General features: G+C 32.9%; 1 protein-coding gene across 2 annotated transcripts in view; it reads right to left on the bottom strand.

Annotated features, from left to right (window-relative positions):
• Positions 1 to 7,119: 7,119 nt before the first annotated feature.
• LOC143206522 (sodium-independent sulfate anion transporter) overlaps positions 7,120 to 18,719 on the bottom strand; it is a 39,988-nt gene continuing 28,388 nt past the window's right edge. The window contains exons 1-9 of one of the 2 annotated variants that reach the window (XM_076419108.1): positions 18,550 to 18,705; positions 18,336 to 18,497; positions 17,626 to 17,907; positions 17,299 to 17,519; positions 15,399 to 15,546; positions 15,139 to 15,339; positions 14,193 to 14,495; positions 13,990 to 14,135; positions 7,120 to 8,738 (exon numbers count right to left, since the gene is read on the bottom strand). In XM_076419108.1, the coding sequence (XP_076275223.1) occupies positions 8,376 to 8,738; positions 13,990 to 14,135; positions 14,193 to 14,495; positions 15,139 to 15,339; positions 15,399 to 15,546; positions 17,299 to 17,519; positions 17,626 to 17,907; positions 18,336 to 18,497; positions 18,550 to 18,583 (1,860 nt within the window). In that variant the 5' untranslated portion in view covers positions 18,584 to 18,705 and the 3' untranslated portion in view covers positions 7,120 to 8,375. Of the gene's footprint in view, positions 8,739 to 13,989; positions 14,136 to 14,192; positions 14,496 to 15,138; positions 15,340 to 15,398; positions 15,547 to 17,298; positions 17,520 to 17,625; positions 17,908 to 18,335; positions 18,498 to 18,549; positions 18,706 to 18,719 lie in introns of those variants that run through there. The other variant, XM_076419107.1, reaches the window with a different exon arrangement.

Genomic DNA, 18,719 nt, shown 5'->3' with positions numbered 1-18,719 from the left:
TTACTGCCCTTGGCCTGAACGCATTAAATTTGGAGTAAAACAATTCCTCTTGCCCTATACTTACTATGAAGATTTCCTGCTATCTTTGGAATATCTAAATTCATTCAATTTTTATTACATTACACATTTTTAAACGCAAATTTTAAATTTGTAATATCTCCGAAAATATTTGTTTAATTTACATGCTGTAAGGAACCATATTGATCTATATTAATTGCACACTGTATTTAAGGTACTTAATTCGATAAGGATTAATGCCGTATTGCTTAAAATAGGTTCGTAAATAAGCCATTTCCTCACGTAAAAAGTAAACAATAAAAATGTTTAATGTGGGTTATCCCTAAAAGATAAACATATACCATCGCGGACTTTTTTGTAGACCTTTTTATGGTGTACAATACTGTAGTACATTAATTTGATCTAACTCGTAGGTTTAGGCAGCGTTTTTGCTAATTGCTAAATAAGCCTAAAAAAATAGGTTAATTTACGACATCACGTTAGAAACCTCTAAAATTAGCAATGTTGCCTTAGTATATTATGCATGTATTATACATATAAACCTTCCTCTTGAATCACTCTATCTATTGAAAAAAACCGCATCAAAATCCGTTGCGTAGTTTTAAAGATTTAAGCGCACATAGGGATATACGGACAGAAAAGGCGACTTTGTTTTATACTATGTAGTGATAAAGCATGGTGAGTTCTTTTAGATGAAGACTCAATTAAGTACGCAGTAAAGAAAGTACTTCAAACAGAAAAAGTTGAAAAACTTAGAATATAACCTCATGGCCATATTCTGGTTTAACCGAAGAAAACAGTTATTCCGCAACAAAGTATCTTGAGGAATATTCTAACAGATGATAAAAAGTATATTTTATACGAATCCTAAATTTAAAAGGACGTGGCTGTATAAAAGACAACGCTGCATATTGGCTCCAAAGCATCATATCTGCTAAAAGAAACTTCCCCTATGGATAGGGTTATACATGAAGGTGCTGAACTCTTAAAAGTTGGTTAAATAGTAAGATGGCAATTGACAGAAGTTTCTCCTTAGGAAGATCAGAAAACATCGTTTGAGCTTATGTACTTCCTTTAGTTAATAGGGGAATTTCTCCCGTAAGCGACATATTCATCAGTCTTGGTCACATCGAATTACCACTTGTTTCTGTTACTGCAGAACTCTTTAGTGGACACACAGTTTAAAATGCTGAAATATGCATATCTTAATGTTTTTATAACCTCTAAACCTTCATGCTTTTTTAGCAACTACATTCTTAGGCATTTCCAAGACTAAAATTGCCGGCTTGGTTCGTGCATTGGCAAAGGCGATAGGACGGTACTCCTGCTGTCGCGGGTTAGAAGTCTGCTGGGGCATGGTAGCAAATTTATGTTTGTGATTGTCCTTAGGCAAGAGTGTAAAATCCGACAAGGAAAAAGATCCGATTTACGCCAGTAACCAGGTTGGGTAAGACCGCATATCTTCTGGGATGATTTCTAAGTTGGTCACTCGCCAGTCGGTAGGCTTAATGCCGAGGACAGATAAACCCTCGTTGGTAAAAAGTAGACTTTAAAATATAAAAACACTAAAATTATTATTGCTTTTTTAATGTGAAATACGTGCTCTGAAAAATCTAGAGAAATCAATTCATCAAATATTGTTTTAACTAATATATTTGGTACTTACTTATTAGACATTTACATTTTTTTAAATTATATTAAATAAATAAAATATAGATGTAAATAATATAAATTTAGAAACAATGTTGGTTGTTTGTGCCTTGGATTAATACCTTGGATTTTTTGTTTTAGTTATTCAGGTACTTAGCATTGTTTCCTTTCGTAAAAGTTGTTTGTTTTTATTTCAAAATATATTACAAAGAAATAAAACGACGAAAAAAGAACTGAAAAATATATGCTAATATTTTCTAATTATTAAATTGTTTTTTTTTAATAATATACTGAAGGTCACTATATTTAAATACAACCCAATTGCGTTAATATATTTCTTTCATCATATTAGTGAAAACATATTCTCGATTAATTGTTAAAATTTTTGTGTTTTAAATATTATCACCAATAATCAATTTAAGCAGCTGCTGTGAATGTATAATTTAAAGATAAACTTTAAGTTGAACAAGGAACATATTTCACTAATTGCTAAATAAATATCCTGTATACTAATTAAAATAGTTATAATTTGAAATTTTAAATATTAGTAAGCACATAAAAGAAATCATCGGATGATGAATCTAATAAAAAAGTAAACCTTGATATTCGCTATCGAAACATATTATCTCTTTGAGTCGTTAATAATACCCAAATACTTTTCAAAGAAAAAACTGTTTTAAAAGTAGTATTTATAATTGTTCATATTTTAAGAATTGACAGTAGCGAGGAGTGTTTTTAAAATAATTTAAAATTTCCTAACCGCAAAAAAACTTACCGTATTAAACTACAGTCATCACATGGAAAATTATATTTTCTGATGAAAACTGATGATGAAAAGTATTTTTTATGAGAAACCCAAACATAAAAGGACGTTAGTGTCTCCAAGACAAAACTGTTTATTGACACCAAAGTAAAGACGATTTGTAGTAACACACTATACATCATATTTTTAAATGAAACTTATTTTAATATTGGTCGTTAAAATGGAAAATAAAACTGTCAGCATGATCGATTCATAAACTTATTTGTAGTGGCATATAAAAATGGCATATAGAAGCCATTAAAGGCTGAAACATGACTATTGTGTTACTAATAACTTATGATTCGGGACAGGATGGAATTAATAATATCACTTATGGCTTTGGAATAAAAAAATCTTTATTTACACACTGGTGACCATTTATCCACCTTTTATACCAATTTGAACAAACTCGAGACAAACTACAATGCCCTCTACTTATTGTTCTTCTTTTCTACATACTAGGGATTGATTCTTGTATCAATATGAATAATATATATAACATATTGAACATCGGTTATGGCAGAGGCGACTTGTTGAATGGCTATACAAAACGAAACTGATGGTTTAAAGATGTTATAATATAAGCTAAACCCGTATGTCTAGATGTCTCATTCATCACACCATTCAGTTTTAACATAAGAAAATCGCCTACTGTTTTCGAATAAACAGAATGAAAATTGAACAATTTCATGACATTTTTTTTCTTCTGACTCATTGCATATTCTTAATAACTTTTGCAATAACGCCTTATAATTTACAGATAAAAATGCATATGCCATTCTCAAAGTAGACAATCAGTATTATGTGACGATTTTTTTTTACTTAGGTAGCAATATAACCTCATTTCATACAGACCGATCTTGTTTAGTTCACTTCTCACACATAGTTCACAGTCCCAAATAGCACTTTGTTATTAACTCTTCATCAATTCTCACTATTGACAACTGACTAAAACCATTCTTGCTTTAGGTCGTCTGTTTTTTGAAATGCTCGTTGTGTCTTCTATCCAAAATGTCGTCTTCACCTCAGTATGTTTGTGACGAACTCTGTCACCTGTTAGTTAAGTGTGTCTTATTGCCTGTGCTTTATTGTAGTAGAGTAATTATTTAGGTGGTTACTTCGAATAATAGGCATCTAGTAGGCATCATATACTTTTTGCAACATGAAAATATAATTAAATATAACTCAATGCATTTAATAGAAAAATCAAATGCATATGCCTGATTTAATTCTAAGCCATATATTAACAAACTAACCGTATACATTTCACCATAAGTAGAATCAGTTCCTTCTTGTTGCTGATGCTTCATATTTCCAATGTTGTAGCGAATTAGGTTAGAGCTAAATGTCTAGAATTGACGGAAACAATTTTTGAGACAATTTATCTGTCAAATCAATTCTATTGATTGGATACAAGTAAATGCATATATATCCTTATATAATAAATTTTACCTTTTCTTCATAAAGGGATAATCAATATACATCAGATAATAATAAGTTATGGAAGAATGTATTTTTGAATCCCATATTAAAGTACTAAATGTACAAGGGATTTTAAATTGTATTTGACAAATTTAGATAGTCCTTCTAATGTTGCGATAACCACGGGTTCGTATCCTGCTGGGGCATGGTCGTAAATTTATGTTTGTGATTGTTTATAATTGTGATTGTCCTAGCCAAGAGTGTAAAATCCAAACAACGAAAATGATCCCAGTCACGCCAGTAACAAGGCTGGGTGAGACCGGATGTCTTCTAGGATGATTTCTAAAGTTGGTCACTCGCCAGTCGGTAGATTAAGCCTACTGAGCTGAGGACCGTGGTTCGGAGCCGTTACGTTAAACTGTAGGTTTTTTTTTGTTCTGACCTAAAAACCAGGCGGTGGAATGCATGACGCATACCTGGTCGCGGAGACTTGTCCTGGAGTGACAAGTTGGACCGGGTTATATGGGACTGCCTCTGGACTTACCAATACACTAAACCGAAACCGCCTCACAGTTAACCCCCGTGGATCGCTACTGCTACTGCATTAAATTTGGGCATATGGCACCCGCTGATCGGACAGCCGTTATTGGGCACGAGGGCCCGGCGATTCTATTGATTCGCAAACCTGAGTTAATACACAACTGGATACTGTTGTATGGGGGCAAAAGTTATGACTGTAGCGACGGATGAAGTCGTTTCAGCCTGGAAAAGGGGGGAGCTTGGTGGTGACGCGGTGCTAAGCTCCCAGCATGTCGACCAGCTCGCGAACAAGCGCGTTTTCAGAAGAACTTGAGCTGAGTTGTTGTTTGTGGAATGATTGAGATATGAAGTGCTTGATTTCTGGAGTGTCAGTTTCCCTATAAATTTGATTATTTCTGACAAACCATGGAGCGTTTAATATTCAGCTGAGGAGCTTATTTTGGAAACTTGAAGCCGTTTGACCTGATTGGGTGTAACAAATTTGAAGTAGACATTAGATCCATAGAAGAGTACGGACCGAATTAACATCTTGTAAAATAAGCATTTGATGGAGATGGGAAGTCTGCTAGAAGGGCAGATCAGAGAAGATAGCAGATTTGCTATCCCCAAACCTTTTTGGATTGCTTTCTGGATTTGGGAATGCCAACCGAACCACCGGTCGAAGTGAAGACCTAGGTATGTGACGTTATCCAGCCATGGAATTATTGCGGTGTCGATCTTAAGTTGCCAGACGCGCAGTGCGTAACGCTTCTTATGGAAAATGATGGCCTGGGTTTTCAGGGGGTTGATTTGCAACCTCCAAAATTTGAACCACTTCACCGCATGATCGAGCTTCTTCTGTAAACGTTCATGAATTGTAACTTCGAACCTGGCGGCCGTGAAGAAAGCAGTTTCGTCAGCGTAAAACGCGACGTCAATGTGCTCATTTCCCGGCAGATCTGAAATGAAGAGGTTAAATAAGGCTGGGGCCAGCGGGGAACCTTGAGGTACGCCAGCATAAAACTGTAGGTCCAGTCCAGATAAACCCACAGTTGGTAAAAGGAGACTTTAAAATATATTTAAAAAATAATTTAAATGGTGTTAAAATTAATTTAATATATCTATTATTTGTCACAGGTATAAATTATATAAATTGTAATATTTTTGTTTCAGCATTATTAGCCGCATTATTATTGCATTTGTGTTACTTTTCTTTTTTAATCAAAAAGAAAAGCCGCTGAAAGCAATCTTTTGCTGGTGCAGAGAGAGACGATATTTAAAATGTGGAGATTTCAACGTTCAAGGCAAAAAACGTCTTGGTTGGCCGAAAATATGTTGGAGTTTATTAATGAAGACCCAACACAAACTTAAAATCAATTGGCAGAAAACTTGAATGTCGAGTCTCAATTTGGGGATGAATTACAAGCGAAGATGGGTGAACAGAATCAAATTAGAAAATCAAAAAACCTACTTCAAAGGCTCGAATAGAAGGCACTTCTCCATCGAGCAGTAACGGGTGGTGAAAAATTTTATTAGAAAATCCCAATCTCAAGCGAAAAAATTATTTTGAAAATTTCTGTGTCTGGTGGACAAGGTTAGTGTCGTAAATCTTTATTAACTATTGAAACCTGGAAAAATAGTTAATGCTGATCGAATATGATTGTAATGCTATTACAGCATCCCAACACCGCCTGATATAACAAAATCAGTCAAAGAATTATCGAAACATTTGGTTGGAAAGTTTTATCGCTCCCGCCGTACACTCCAGATCTGGCTCCATCCGACTACCACATTTTCATATTAATGGGGCATATGCTTGCAGAACAGCACATTGTTTATTACGAGGAAGTTAAAAAATGACTTGCTGAATCATTTAGCTCAAGGGAGAAACTGTTCTTTTAGAATGCCACCCCTAAACGGCCTGAGAGATGGAGAAAATGTATATAATCCAATGGAAATCAAATGCTTTGCATAAATTTCAACAATCCATTGTATAAAGCGTGGTCTATTTAGCGAAAAAAAAAATTAAATGGATTACCAACACACCTGGCAATCACAGAATACAATCTAAACGTATAATTTCGAAACTTTAGCTGCTTTTAAAGCTTTATGCTTTTATATATGCGGTCTATCACATGTATAAATAAATTGTGTCCAGTCTGTTGATGATACAGCTATCGATATTTTAGGATTTTGAACCTGAGACTATTGCATTAATGTATTGGGCTTAGTACACATGTTTTAATTATTTTTATATAACCTCGGTCGGAAAGACCAGTGTTTTATTTGATCTCTAAGTCTAGCTATCAGAGTCTCGTTTTCGAATAAATTAATTTTACAAAAATAGTTTTATTTTATGGCTTTTTTACTTTGAATAATCTTTTAGAAATTTCACATATGGGTAATTCACCCACCGAACACAAAATGGTACTGCTGTAGGCTGATTAAATGCAAATTTCCCGTTGGTTCAAAGTGAACAACTTTAAGTTAAAGTTAAAAATTCAGTTCTATTAATTATTATTCTTTGTTTAACTTCTATTACTTCCCAACAACCCATTTCAAGAAATTATTCTTTGATCAATTTGAATGTTCTTTTCAAGGTTCTGTATATATTCTTATTATAGGTGCTTAACTGCGAATTTTCCGTTGATAATGTTAGAACTTACACTATTTACAACACAAAACTAACTAAATAGAAACAACATTCATCGATAAAAAACAACATTTATTTTCTTACATATCATCTAAATCTATATGTACAAGATAATGTATCTTAAGTAGGGTAACGTTTAACTTGCAGCTTTACAGAAATAATGTTAAGTATTAACTACATTTTTATCTACAAAAAGGAAGGGGGCCACCAAAATCGAGCTCGAAAGACGAAATGTACATAACCTAATATTATAATTAAAACATAACCTATACAGATCTCGCTAGATAAACTAATCTCACTAATGGAAAGGTGGGGAAGGATTTGGCGCCGACCTTACAAATGAAAAATTGAAAAGCCGAAAACTATCTCGGATTCGTGTGTGAAATTGGTTAGAAATAATTGACCTTCGGTATCACAGAGAAGTTGCCAATGACACTGAGACAGTTTTCTTGAGGAAAGGGAACTTAAGAGTTGAACGGTAACAGAAATCAGCAGCGCAACAAGTTTACAGTTAGTTGTTAGAACAGTATTTACAAACAATAATATTAATAAATTATACACTTATTCCGTTAGTATTTTTAAAAAATTATTTCATTATGGTTATTAATTACTAAAACTATATATAATTTCATAACGGGATAAATATAAATAAGTTAAATAAATTTTTACTGAGATATGAATATTAATAGAATTAGTTATAAGAGGTTAATTTTAGTGTATTATGATTTCCAAACTTTCTTGGCCTAATTTTTTTAATGGTATTTATTAAATTTTTTTTATATTGATATAAAATAGAATTGAAGTTATTAGTATTATTCTAATTCATTCCCAGCGTTTTTTTTTAATTGTTGAAACTAATTTTACTAAATAATTGTTATCCGATTTCAGTAATTAAAATAATGTATTTATTTATACAGTGTATTTAGTCTCTGGAAGATTATCATGATTTCAACGTAGAGAATACAATAAATTAACTATTCGATGGTTTGATTATAGTTTTTACCTAAAAAACTCACATCAAGAAGAAACTGCAACTCATGATACGCCTATGATTAGAACAAAAAATACGATTTCCAACAGTCACATGATTTGTTACGGGTTTTACTCTCAGTTCCGCGATTCCCATTTTTTTCCCTTATAACATTCGAGAAGGTCAGTACAACAAAACGACAAATACGTCTTCACGCAGATCACTATTCTGCTCACTAGGTTCGATTAATCATAAAGAACAAACCCTGTAGAATAATTAGCAATCCTATATGTTGCATATTTATATGAGGAACGACAGTATTGAGCGGATTCGGGACGCCACTATACGTCCATGATTTCCATTTGTTTCTTGATGCAGGACCTATTCTTCAACAGATCGTCGATCTCGTTGTAATCGTAGAAAACGACGAAATCTTTCGGGCTCAGGCCTTCGAACACCGAGCTGACTGATGGTTTTAGGTTGAAAAAGAGTAACGGTTGGTCTCGGGAGGCAAAGTCGTTTGTTAGGGTCTCTATTACCAAGGCTGCAGTGTAGTCGGCACCGTAAATGTGGGAACAATCGATTATTACTGGTATTCCTTGGCGGATGGAGTGTTTCGTCACTAAGTTCCTGACGTAGTCCGTGGACGGGAAGATAAGGCAACGGTCCGGAGTGAGGAGAAGGTATTCGGCTCCTCCGGAGGACTGTAAACAAAAAAAAAACACATATTAACACGCGTTACTTTTACAATACTCATCAGTATTTCCGATTAACAATTATACTAGAACTATAAATTATTTTTGAGTGATCTACAATAGATGTATATAGACATACATAATAGGTCAATTCCTGACCTGACACATAGATGGCGCTAAGAGAATTAAATCGATGTGTTTTTTAATTAGACCTAATCCTCAAAAGATGCGTGTATAAATTTGATAGCTGTCGGATCATTATTGTGTGAATTATAGCATTTTGAGTGAATCAACTTTTTCAAGGTGAAAAAAATTGATAAAAAGGAATTTCGCGTTTTGATAAAATATTGATCTTTGAAGTGAAACTTGGCTTGATGCCGAAATTCCGGACACTGTCCCAGGAAAATCAACCATCAAGTTTAGACCTGGTGGACGCCCAAAAGAGGATGTTACCGACGAAAGCATTAAAAAATCCCCAAAATCATTTTGAATGACCGTAAATTGAAATTTAATGAAATAGCAGACATTCTAAAGATATCAACTGAACTTGTGCATCATATCATTCACGAATATTTGGATATGAGAAAGCTTTGTGTAAAGTGGGTGCCGCGCGAGCTCACTTTTGACCAAAAACAACGACAACTTGATGATTTGGAGCAGTGTTTGAAGATGATCAAGCGTAATAAACCCGAGTTTTTGTGTCGATATGTGACAATGGATGAAACATGGCACCATCATTTCACTCCGAAGTCCCAAACGACATTCTTCCGAGTGGACTGCACACGATGACTGCACCCCTCCAAAGCGTGGTAAAATGCAACAGTTGACTGGCAAGGTCATGGCGTCTGTATTTTGGGATGCGCATGGAATAATTTGCATTAACTACCTTGAAAAAGGAAAGACCATCAACAGCGACTATTACATAGCGTTATTGGACCGTTTGAAGGATGAAATCGCCCAAAAAAGGCCGCATTTGAAGAAAAAAGGTGCGTCACCACTACAACACCACTACTACTTTTCAACAATACACCGTGTCACAAGTCAGTGAAAACGATGGCAAAAATGTATGAATTGGGCTTCGAATTGCTTCCTCATTCATCGTAATCTCCAGATCTGGCCCTCAGCGGCTATTTTCTGTTCTCAGATCTCAAAATAATACTCGCTGGGAAGAAATTTTCGTCGAATGAAGAAGTATCGCCGAAACTGAGGTCTATTTTGAAGCAAAGCACAAATCGTACTACAAAAATGATATCGAAAAGATGGAGGGTCGCTATAATCAGTGAAGGGAATTATGTTGAATGAAAAAAAAACTAATTTTCCCAAAAGAAAAATTGTTTTATTATGGTAGGCCGGGGACTTTTCAATTGACCTGTTACATTTGTAATAAGTATATTCAAAAATCTCACCATAAGTCTTAAGAACTTTGTCGATGAAGTTGATGAAGAATAAGACCGAACATTGATAGTTTGAAATTCACGTTGAGTATCATATCACTCAATGATTTAATTATAAAAGGAAAAAAGAAAATTGTTCGCTATTGAGTTAAACAATGTCGGTATTTATGTATCCGTTTTTTGCAAGAAAATGTTAAATTTCTTCTTTGGTTCGTAATAATCGAAACAAGCTCTGTTTCAATTATTTCAATGCCTTACTTTAAAGGACATATTGTATAATCTTAACACATTTCTTTTTCCTGGAATTTAATATGTTTATTTCATTCTAGCATTATAAATATTACAATTATTACAAAGTATGTTGTCATTGTAATTCAATCCGTTCTGAAATTATTTGGGTTTTCAACACCTAAACTAAGACTAAATAACATTTTTGAAAATTGTATATATCTCATTTTGGCATTGACAATAAGTGTTGTTAGGGTTCAATAGATTTAAACGATGGTTCATGTGGCAATCCCGAATGTTTTAATTAATAAAATAATTTAGATGTTGTTAGGGATGTAACTTTCCCTAAGGGAATTTATTAAGAAGAGTATATATAATATATCTACACAAAGAAAGAATGTAAACAATTGTTAAGCGACCTAGCCTAATTGTTAATAAATAATATAAAGAATTTGAACTCAATAATAATTAAATAAGAAAATGCAAAAGTTGCTTGTTTGAGATAACATTTTTTTATCATTTCCTATATATTTTCATACATTTTTTAATTTCTTTCTGTAAATAATTAATTGTTTTAGATAATTCTATATTCCTTTTATTTGAAATGATGATTCATATCATCACGATGAAAAATATATATACTGGCTTATTAATACCGAAATAAAATAGTGTATTTTGATTTTAGTTGAAGTAACACGTAACGCGACCTTGAATCTTTTTAGAGCATTATTATACAACACAACCCGGTTTTTTTTTGTCGGATTGGTGTAAAGTGAATCAACAGATGGCGCAATTGGTAAAATGCGCAATCCAAAAGCCTTGGATTGCTTTGATGTTGACCTATCGTATAGTCTAGATCTGACCGCTTGTTTGCGAACCTCAAAAGAATGCTCTGACGAAAGATATTTGATTCAAATAAAGAAGTGTTTGCCGATATTGAACTATAATTTGAGACCAAAGACAAATCGTTGTACGAAAAAGGTTAAAAAAATAGAGGTGCAATGGACTTTAAGTTTGTTGAAGAGTATCTTGATAAATATGGTTTCCTGCAAGTTGTTTTGTTAGAAAATTTATTGAGATACAATAATATTGTACTAATCCACGTTATATAATCAACAAGTTGTCAATGAAATAAGATTCAATAAAATCAATATATAACTGAAAAGAAATAATCTAAAATATATACATGTATTGGACAATCAGCAAAGTTAATACGGTTTCAGATTCGATTCATTGCCTGGCAGCATTATCAAAAAATAGGTTGAACGTTTCTAGGAAGCTTGTTCATTCAACTGTCTAAAGCAATATATAGTTTCGAAAAAAGTTCATATCAGTGAGCGGCTGATCGTCGAGGAAGTAGTCTGTGCGTCTGTTAATTATAAACAATCAGAAAACGTGTATTGTTGGTAGTAGACGATGATTCATACTTTAACATGATATCGTTTTTATGCGCATTAAAATGTCCATGAATTTGTTCAAATTACGGTTATGATGTTTATATATTGCTTTGTTATATATTAAATACTGCATAATAATCTTTTTAAAGTATTACTAACTGTCGACTGTCATCCGCGTAGACTGTACACGATAAACCCGCTCTAAAGTGTGGGCAAACGCAACAGTTGGCTGGCAAGGTTATGGCGCCTATATTTTGGGATGCGCATGGAATAATTTTTATTGGCTACCTTGAAAAATGAAGGACCATCAACAGTGACTATTACATAGCGTTATTGGGCCGTTTGAAGGACAAAATCGCCAAAAAAGGCAAAAATTTAAGAAAAAGAAAGTGCTGCTTCACCAAGACAATACACCGTGTCACAAGTCAGCGAAAACGATGGAAAAATTTATGAAGTGGGCTTCGAATTGTTTCCTCATCCACCGTATTCTCCAGATCTGGCCCCCAGCGACTATTAACTATTCTCAGATCTCAAAAGAATGCTCGCTGAAAAGATATTTTCGTCGAATGAAGGGTTGATAGCCGAAACTGAGGCATATTTTGAAGTAAAAAACAAATCGTACTACAAAGATGGTATAGAAAAGTTCGAGGGTCGCTATAATCAGTTTATCACCCTTAAAGGGAATTATGTTGAATAAAAAAATGCTAATATTTGACTTTTCAATTGAACTGTTATTATCGTACAAATGGATTGTGAGAATATATAATATTTTAAAACTATTTTCAACATATATGCTTAATATGAACAGTAGCATTGGAATAACGTTTTACGGTTAAAATACTACATATTATTGTATAAAATGTCATTATCTATATACGGCAGATTCCCTTCTATATATATTTTTTGGTGTATAAAATTAATAAGGAATTCAGAGGAGTTATTTCCAAAAGGAACTAATTTCCAAAATCTTTTCTCAACACAAAAAACTCAAATAAAATTTATATTGTTGAAAGCAAATCAGTGCAAAATTAACTTCTCCCATATATAAGAGTTAAAAGAGCCCGAAATACAGTAGAGGATTTATAGCATTAAAAAATATCTTCAACCATATGACCTGTACTGATATATAATGATGATCACGCTCATCTTGTTGACACAGTGTTCCATAGTTATAAAAGGCCGATAATGCATAACTACACAACTAAAAAATCTAAGTTTGAACAAATATCTTTAACTCAACAGTTAAGAATTATTAAATACTTATGGGCTTTGTATTCGAAATTCTGTTGCTAATGTTACATCAATATTACGAATAGCCGAATCGTACAAAAAACAGAAGAGGTCTTTTAAAAAACAATTGCAAATTTAAGGTTAGAAGCATCGCAATTAAAAGTTAAATAATGGAAACTCAAAATATAAATAATCAATAACATTAAATGTATCACTGTGTCATTTCATTGGACATTGTTATAACAAAACTCCTTTGATAACCTAGACCTAAATATTTTAAATCTTGAAGAGGTTTCTGACCAACATCTTCTTGAACACAATTCATTGCCACCCAGGTCATGAAAACGAATATACGGTTTTCATTCCCGCATAAAATTTCCATTATCTTAAATCCATCAATAGAATAATTATTCGTGTTTATATTTTTCCACTTTACCCGCACCATGGCTGCATTGTACGATATATCGACTAAGTTAATTGTTATATAATGTGGATGTGTTTAAAAATAATGTAGGTCCGGGTCGTAAAGTTTCAACTGAATGGAATTTTACAGACCTGGCTGATGACCGTTCGCTAAAATAATTCTCGGTAAAATAACGGATTGAATAATGGTTGTACATATTTTTTTAATCAACAGGTCATATAGTTCGTTGTAATGTAACACTTCTGAATTTTTTATGACTTTTATATATTTCATTTATAAAGAAGCAAGCGCTTACTTTTTATCGGTTATACCAGTTATATTAATCCCACTAATATATCATGAATAACGTTCAAAAAAATTAGACCGTTATTTAATAACAATTTCGAATCATTAACCTTGAATTTTTGACAATAATATATTAAATTAAAGTCGTACATGGTATTAGAACGTTTGAGATATTAAACATAACGAAATATTTGAATTTCTATATCTTCTTATTAATCAGTGGTCAGCAGGTGGTATGAAAATTCATTTAAACTTGTTTCTGATACTAAATACAAATAAATAAAACAATAACGCAGACTTACCGTTAATTTTTCTACAGAAATTTTTGGTCTTGCTGCATGGTAGAGTATATAGATTAAGTTGATGCCTATGCCTACAAGAATGCCTTGTTCGAGAGGAAGAATCAAGCATGACACGAAAGTAACTATAGCAAGGAAGAAGTCGCTTTCTGAAATTAAAAAAATCAATATAGTGTTTGTGTTAAAGCTAAACAAGTCAATATTACTTTTCGATCTCCACATAGGCTTCACAACCTTAACTTCCACCATAAATATGACAGCAGCGATGATAATAGCTGCCAATGTGCTTTTAGGAATGTAGTAGAAATATGGAGTTAGAAATAATAAAGCTACGATCACCAAAATTCCGGTATACAATCCACCTAAAGGTGTTCGCACGCCGCTGGCATTATTCACAGCACTTCTGGATAAAGATCCAGTTCCAGGGAAGCTTTGTACGAACGAGTTGATAAGGTTTGATGTTCCTATCGCTATCAGTTCTTGTGTTGCGTCTATTGGCTTGCCATTAGCTGGAAAAGAAAATATATTATATCATTTTTAAATGTTGTCGAATTTTAGTTCACTTAAAATTGATAAATTTTACATAAATAATATGATTAATATAATATGTAACTAAAGAATGTGTCTTTTGATTTAGAAAATATCTAATTATAAAACAGCAATAGTTTTTAAAATAACTTATGTTTCTCATATAGAACAATATGGCATTCGGACAGTGGATAATGTATTTTTCCTATTTAATTAAAAAAAAAAACGCTGCACGCACAGGCATTGATAGGTATTGTAAGTTTCAAAATTAAGAATTAGAAAACTAAACTTAAAAAACTTTAAACTTGTTATATATTATAATTAATCCGTTCATAACAGATCAAGAAGCAACAAAGTTAGTTAAGTAACTATTTTACACATATTTGTTCTGATTTATTCTATATGATCTGACTAAGAAATATTTTATTAAGCCCGATACTAGGACAATTATTGAATAATTACCAAAAAGTATCATTTGATGTGCTCAAACTTTTGACAAACTAAAATGGCAACAGAACGTTAAGGAAATATAGCAAATGGCGAGGAACTATAATGAACATTGGATGTTTCACTTGAAGTTATTTCCAAATGCATATATTATTATAAAGTATACATTATACTTACAGAAGGCCTTACAAATAGCCATATTTTCTAAGAAACCGACTAACGGTACTACAATAATACCGCTGCCTAAGTTTCCAATCATTTCCATAAAAGATACATCTGTTGTAGTACCATTTTTCGAGATACTATAACCGAAGGGAGGTAGTTTGACGTCAGGCAGTCCTTCAGGTATACTCCCAATAACTTTGAATGGAGGTTCCCCTAAGATTAAATGAAATTAAGGTTAGAGCCTATTTTGGAACCATACAATTAAAACTTACCACTAACACAGAAGAAATAACCCATTATTCCGGAAATAACGACCAATATGGCATTTCTGGAAGTGCCGAAAACCCATAGCGATTTGTTGATAATTTTGTTTGCTTTTGTTGAGTCTGGCGAGTCACCAAAATTGAGCTGGGCTACCACCTGAAACATAATAAGATTTTGTTAACGATGTTTGTTACTATGCTATTTATTTAACAAATTTTTATTATCATGTTATTTATAATGGTGAACTTTAACTTCATGAATATATTGCTTATTTATTTGTCTGTAAGGAAACATTAAGATCTTTTTTTAGTTTTAAAATAAATTGTCTAAAATTCAACAAACTGTCCGAAATAAGCGACGTGACCTTTTGATATATAAACTGTTATATTTTTAAATTATTTAATATACATTTGTTTAGCAGAACAGGAGAAATGTAAACATTTTAATTTCTTAATATTAGATGCAGTAATTAACAATAATAACGGATTATGATTTTGGGCAATACACACACTATGAAGCTAGACCAAAAATTGTGATTAGTAATTTTGAACTGCACATTAACTAACTACAGCAATAATTTATGAATAAGATGAGATGCTATACAGGTTCAACTAAATAAATAACAATAAATAAAATCACAAGCCGGCTTGGTGGCGCAATGGTAAAGGCGATGGGACGGTCCTACTACTGTTGCGATAGCCGCGGGTTCGAATCCTGCTGAGGCATGGTCGTAAATTTATGTTTGTGATTGTTTAAAATTTGTGAATATTCCAGGCAAGAGTGTAAAATTCGACAAGGAAAATGATCCCAGTGACGACAGTAACCAGGCTGGGTAAGACAGATGTCTTCTGGGATGATTTCTAAAGTTGGTCACTCGCCAGTCGGTAGGCTTAATGCTGAGGACCGTGGTTCGGAGCCCACGTTAAACTTTAGGCCCAGTCCAGATAAACCCATAGTTGGTAAAAGGAGACTTTTAAATATATGTTTATAAAAAAAAATTAAATCACAGGTTTGGCAAAAGTTGATGTTAAAATGTTAATATTAAGTCAATAATTTCAAATTAAATCATATATCCAAACCAAAATATCTCCAGAGGGATACATACTTTATGTATGTTAATAAGATAGATATGAACGAAAATAGGCATTTACCAAGAATCCAACGAAAATCGTTTAAAAATGCTAAAAATACGAAACATAATATTATCATTCCAATTTATTTATATTATAGAAAACTAAAAAAGATATTTATCCTTCGTGAAAAAGTACACATTATATTTGAAATGCTTGCACAGAATTACATCGGCCAATATTAACTAGCTACAAACAATCTACATTTTTAAACATACCTTTCATTTTTGTCATGGAGATAAAAACATGGAAAAATAAAACAATATCGATATGTGCGAGAATTCTCTTAACTCTACTAAAATACAATAAGTATATAAGTGGCATATGCAATAACATAAATGGCAGGCAATAACTCATAAATCAACAACAATCAAACAAGCATTGCTTGTTCTAAAAGAACTTGAATATGAGCGAATATCCGAGTTGTAGAAACAATTGGAGTAATTTCAAGTGTAAATGAAAAAGGTAAAAATTAAAAACAAGAGGGTAATCAAGAAATAGAAGAATTGACCCAACTTATGGTGCAAAAATTATGGAATTTAAGGTAATTTCTGAAATATTGCGACCAAAACCGAGGTTATTTGAAATAGAAATAACTAAAGCCTGTCATCATCAATAATATCGATATTAATTAATTGGTTGAGGTTCGTTATTTCAGTTTATCATCAATATTCACCATTGAATACAATATTGTGTCAAGAAATATTTATAGACCGCAAGAAATAACTTAATTCATAAAATAACCTACTAGTATTTCTTCTCTAAAGCAAAAACTTACCCTTAATAAAAGTAAAACAACAATACACACAACACCAATCACTGTATCCCACAGTTGAATGTTATGAATATCGTTGAAAATGCTCTTCCAGGTGTCCACGAAAGTGTTTCCAGAGGCGCTTATACCAAACAAATCTTTCATTTGAGACGTAACAATGATTAAAGCTGCAGCTGACGTAAAACCAGAAGATACTGGTCCTGACACAAAATCAATTAGGAACCCTGAAATTAGAGTAATTGCTAAACTTGATAGGAAATATCGTAAGTTTTAAATGAATTTAGATACGCAAACGTCTTGATTAATAAGTTTTTAATACTTGTCACTTACCTAAACCAAAAAATCCCATGATAAGCTGCACAATTCCCGATAAGAAACATAGGAGAATGGCGTGTTCAATACCATGGCCGTTGACAGCTTGATATGTTAACAGAGCTGCTACAGCAGTGGGTCCAACAGGTACATCCTTGCAACTTCCCAGAAGTATATATATGAAACAACCCAAAAAGGAACCATAGAGACCGTATTGTGGAGGAACACCGGCGATATTCCCGTAAGCTAGCGCCTGGGGTATGACCGTGAGGCCTACAGTAATTCCGGCTAAGAGATCACCTGAAACAACGTTGGATTAGTATTGGCAACATTCAGTTTTATATACCATGTGTTAGCATTGAATTGTTTTTATCATTTGGTGTTGGAATCACTTCGTAGCGTAATAAGAAATTATTTAATTTTAAATTGAATAAATTGAATATTGTTAGCTTAGCTTTAGATGCAATTTAAAAATCTACCAATTATTTGTTATTGTCATAAAATAAACAATATTTAAATAGAGCAACATTAGGTGAATATGGAGGGAACTCTTCACTCTTCTACTTCCTTCCCCATTATTTCGAAGATTTTTAGACGTTTCTCTGATATTGATGAGTTAGGTTTGAAGAGCGTGGTACGAGTCTGCATTGACCAAAAGTTTTCTCCAACATTAATACAGAAAAAAATCTTTTATTTTAAAATCAACGTCTACTATTATTGATGCTTACCTACTCCATCAGCAGACGTATACTGAGGAATCCATTTTAATATTGGCACCCGTTTATATAATGTCTTCTTGGTCCATACACTAACAATTTTCTTTCTAGCCAATGACGCAATGGCGTGAAACTTGTGAGAATATGAGGTGTGTACATCCCCATCGTCTATTTCTAAAACAAAAATAAAGAAAAACCTTTATAATATGGTATGGTATTCAAGAACCTTCATAGTCACTATAGCTGAGCGATAAAAACATTTTTTTCTTGTGAATATATTGTTTGGTCTATTGCAAGTTGCCTCGGTTTTAGTCACAAACCACATATCACTGTCTAATAAACAAACGATGCGTACTCTACAGATACGTTTGTAAGTGTGAGCGATTACTAATAAAT

This window comes from Rhynchophorus ferrugineus, unplaced genomic scaffold (genome assembly GCF_030347505.1).
Source record: "Rhynchophorus ferrugineus isolate W39M unplaced genomic scaffold, kcgeb_rfMv2 rfM1, whole genome shotgun sequence".
Lineage (NCBI taxonomy): Eukaryota > Metazoa > Arthropoda > Insecta > Coleoptera > Curculionidae > Rhynchophorus > Rhynchophorus ferrugineus.
The sequence above is the reverse complement of the archived record's forward strand: the minus strand, read 5'-3'. Positions and strand labels throughout refer to the sequence as shown.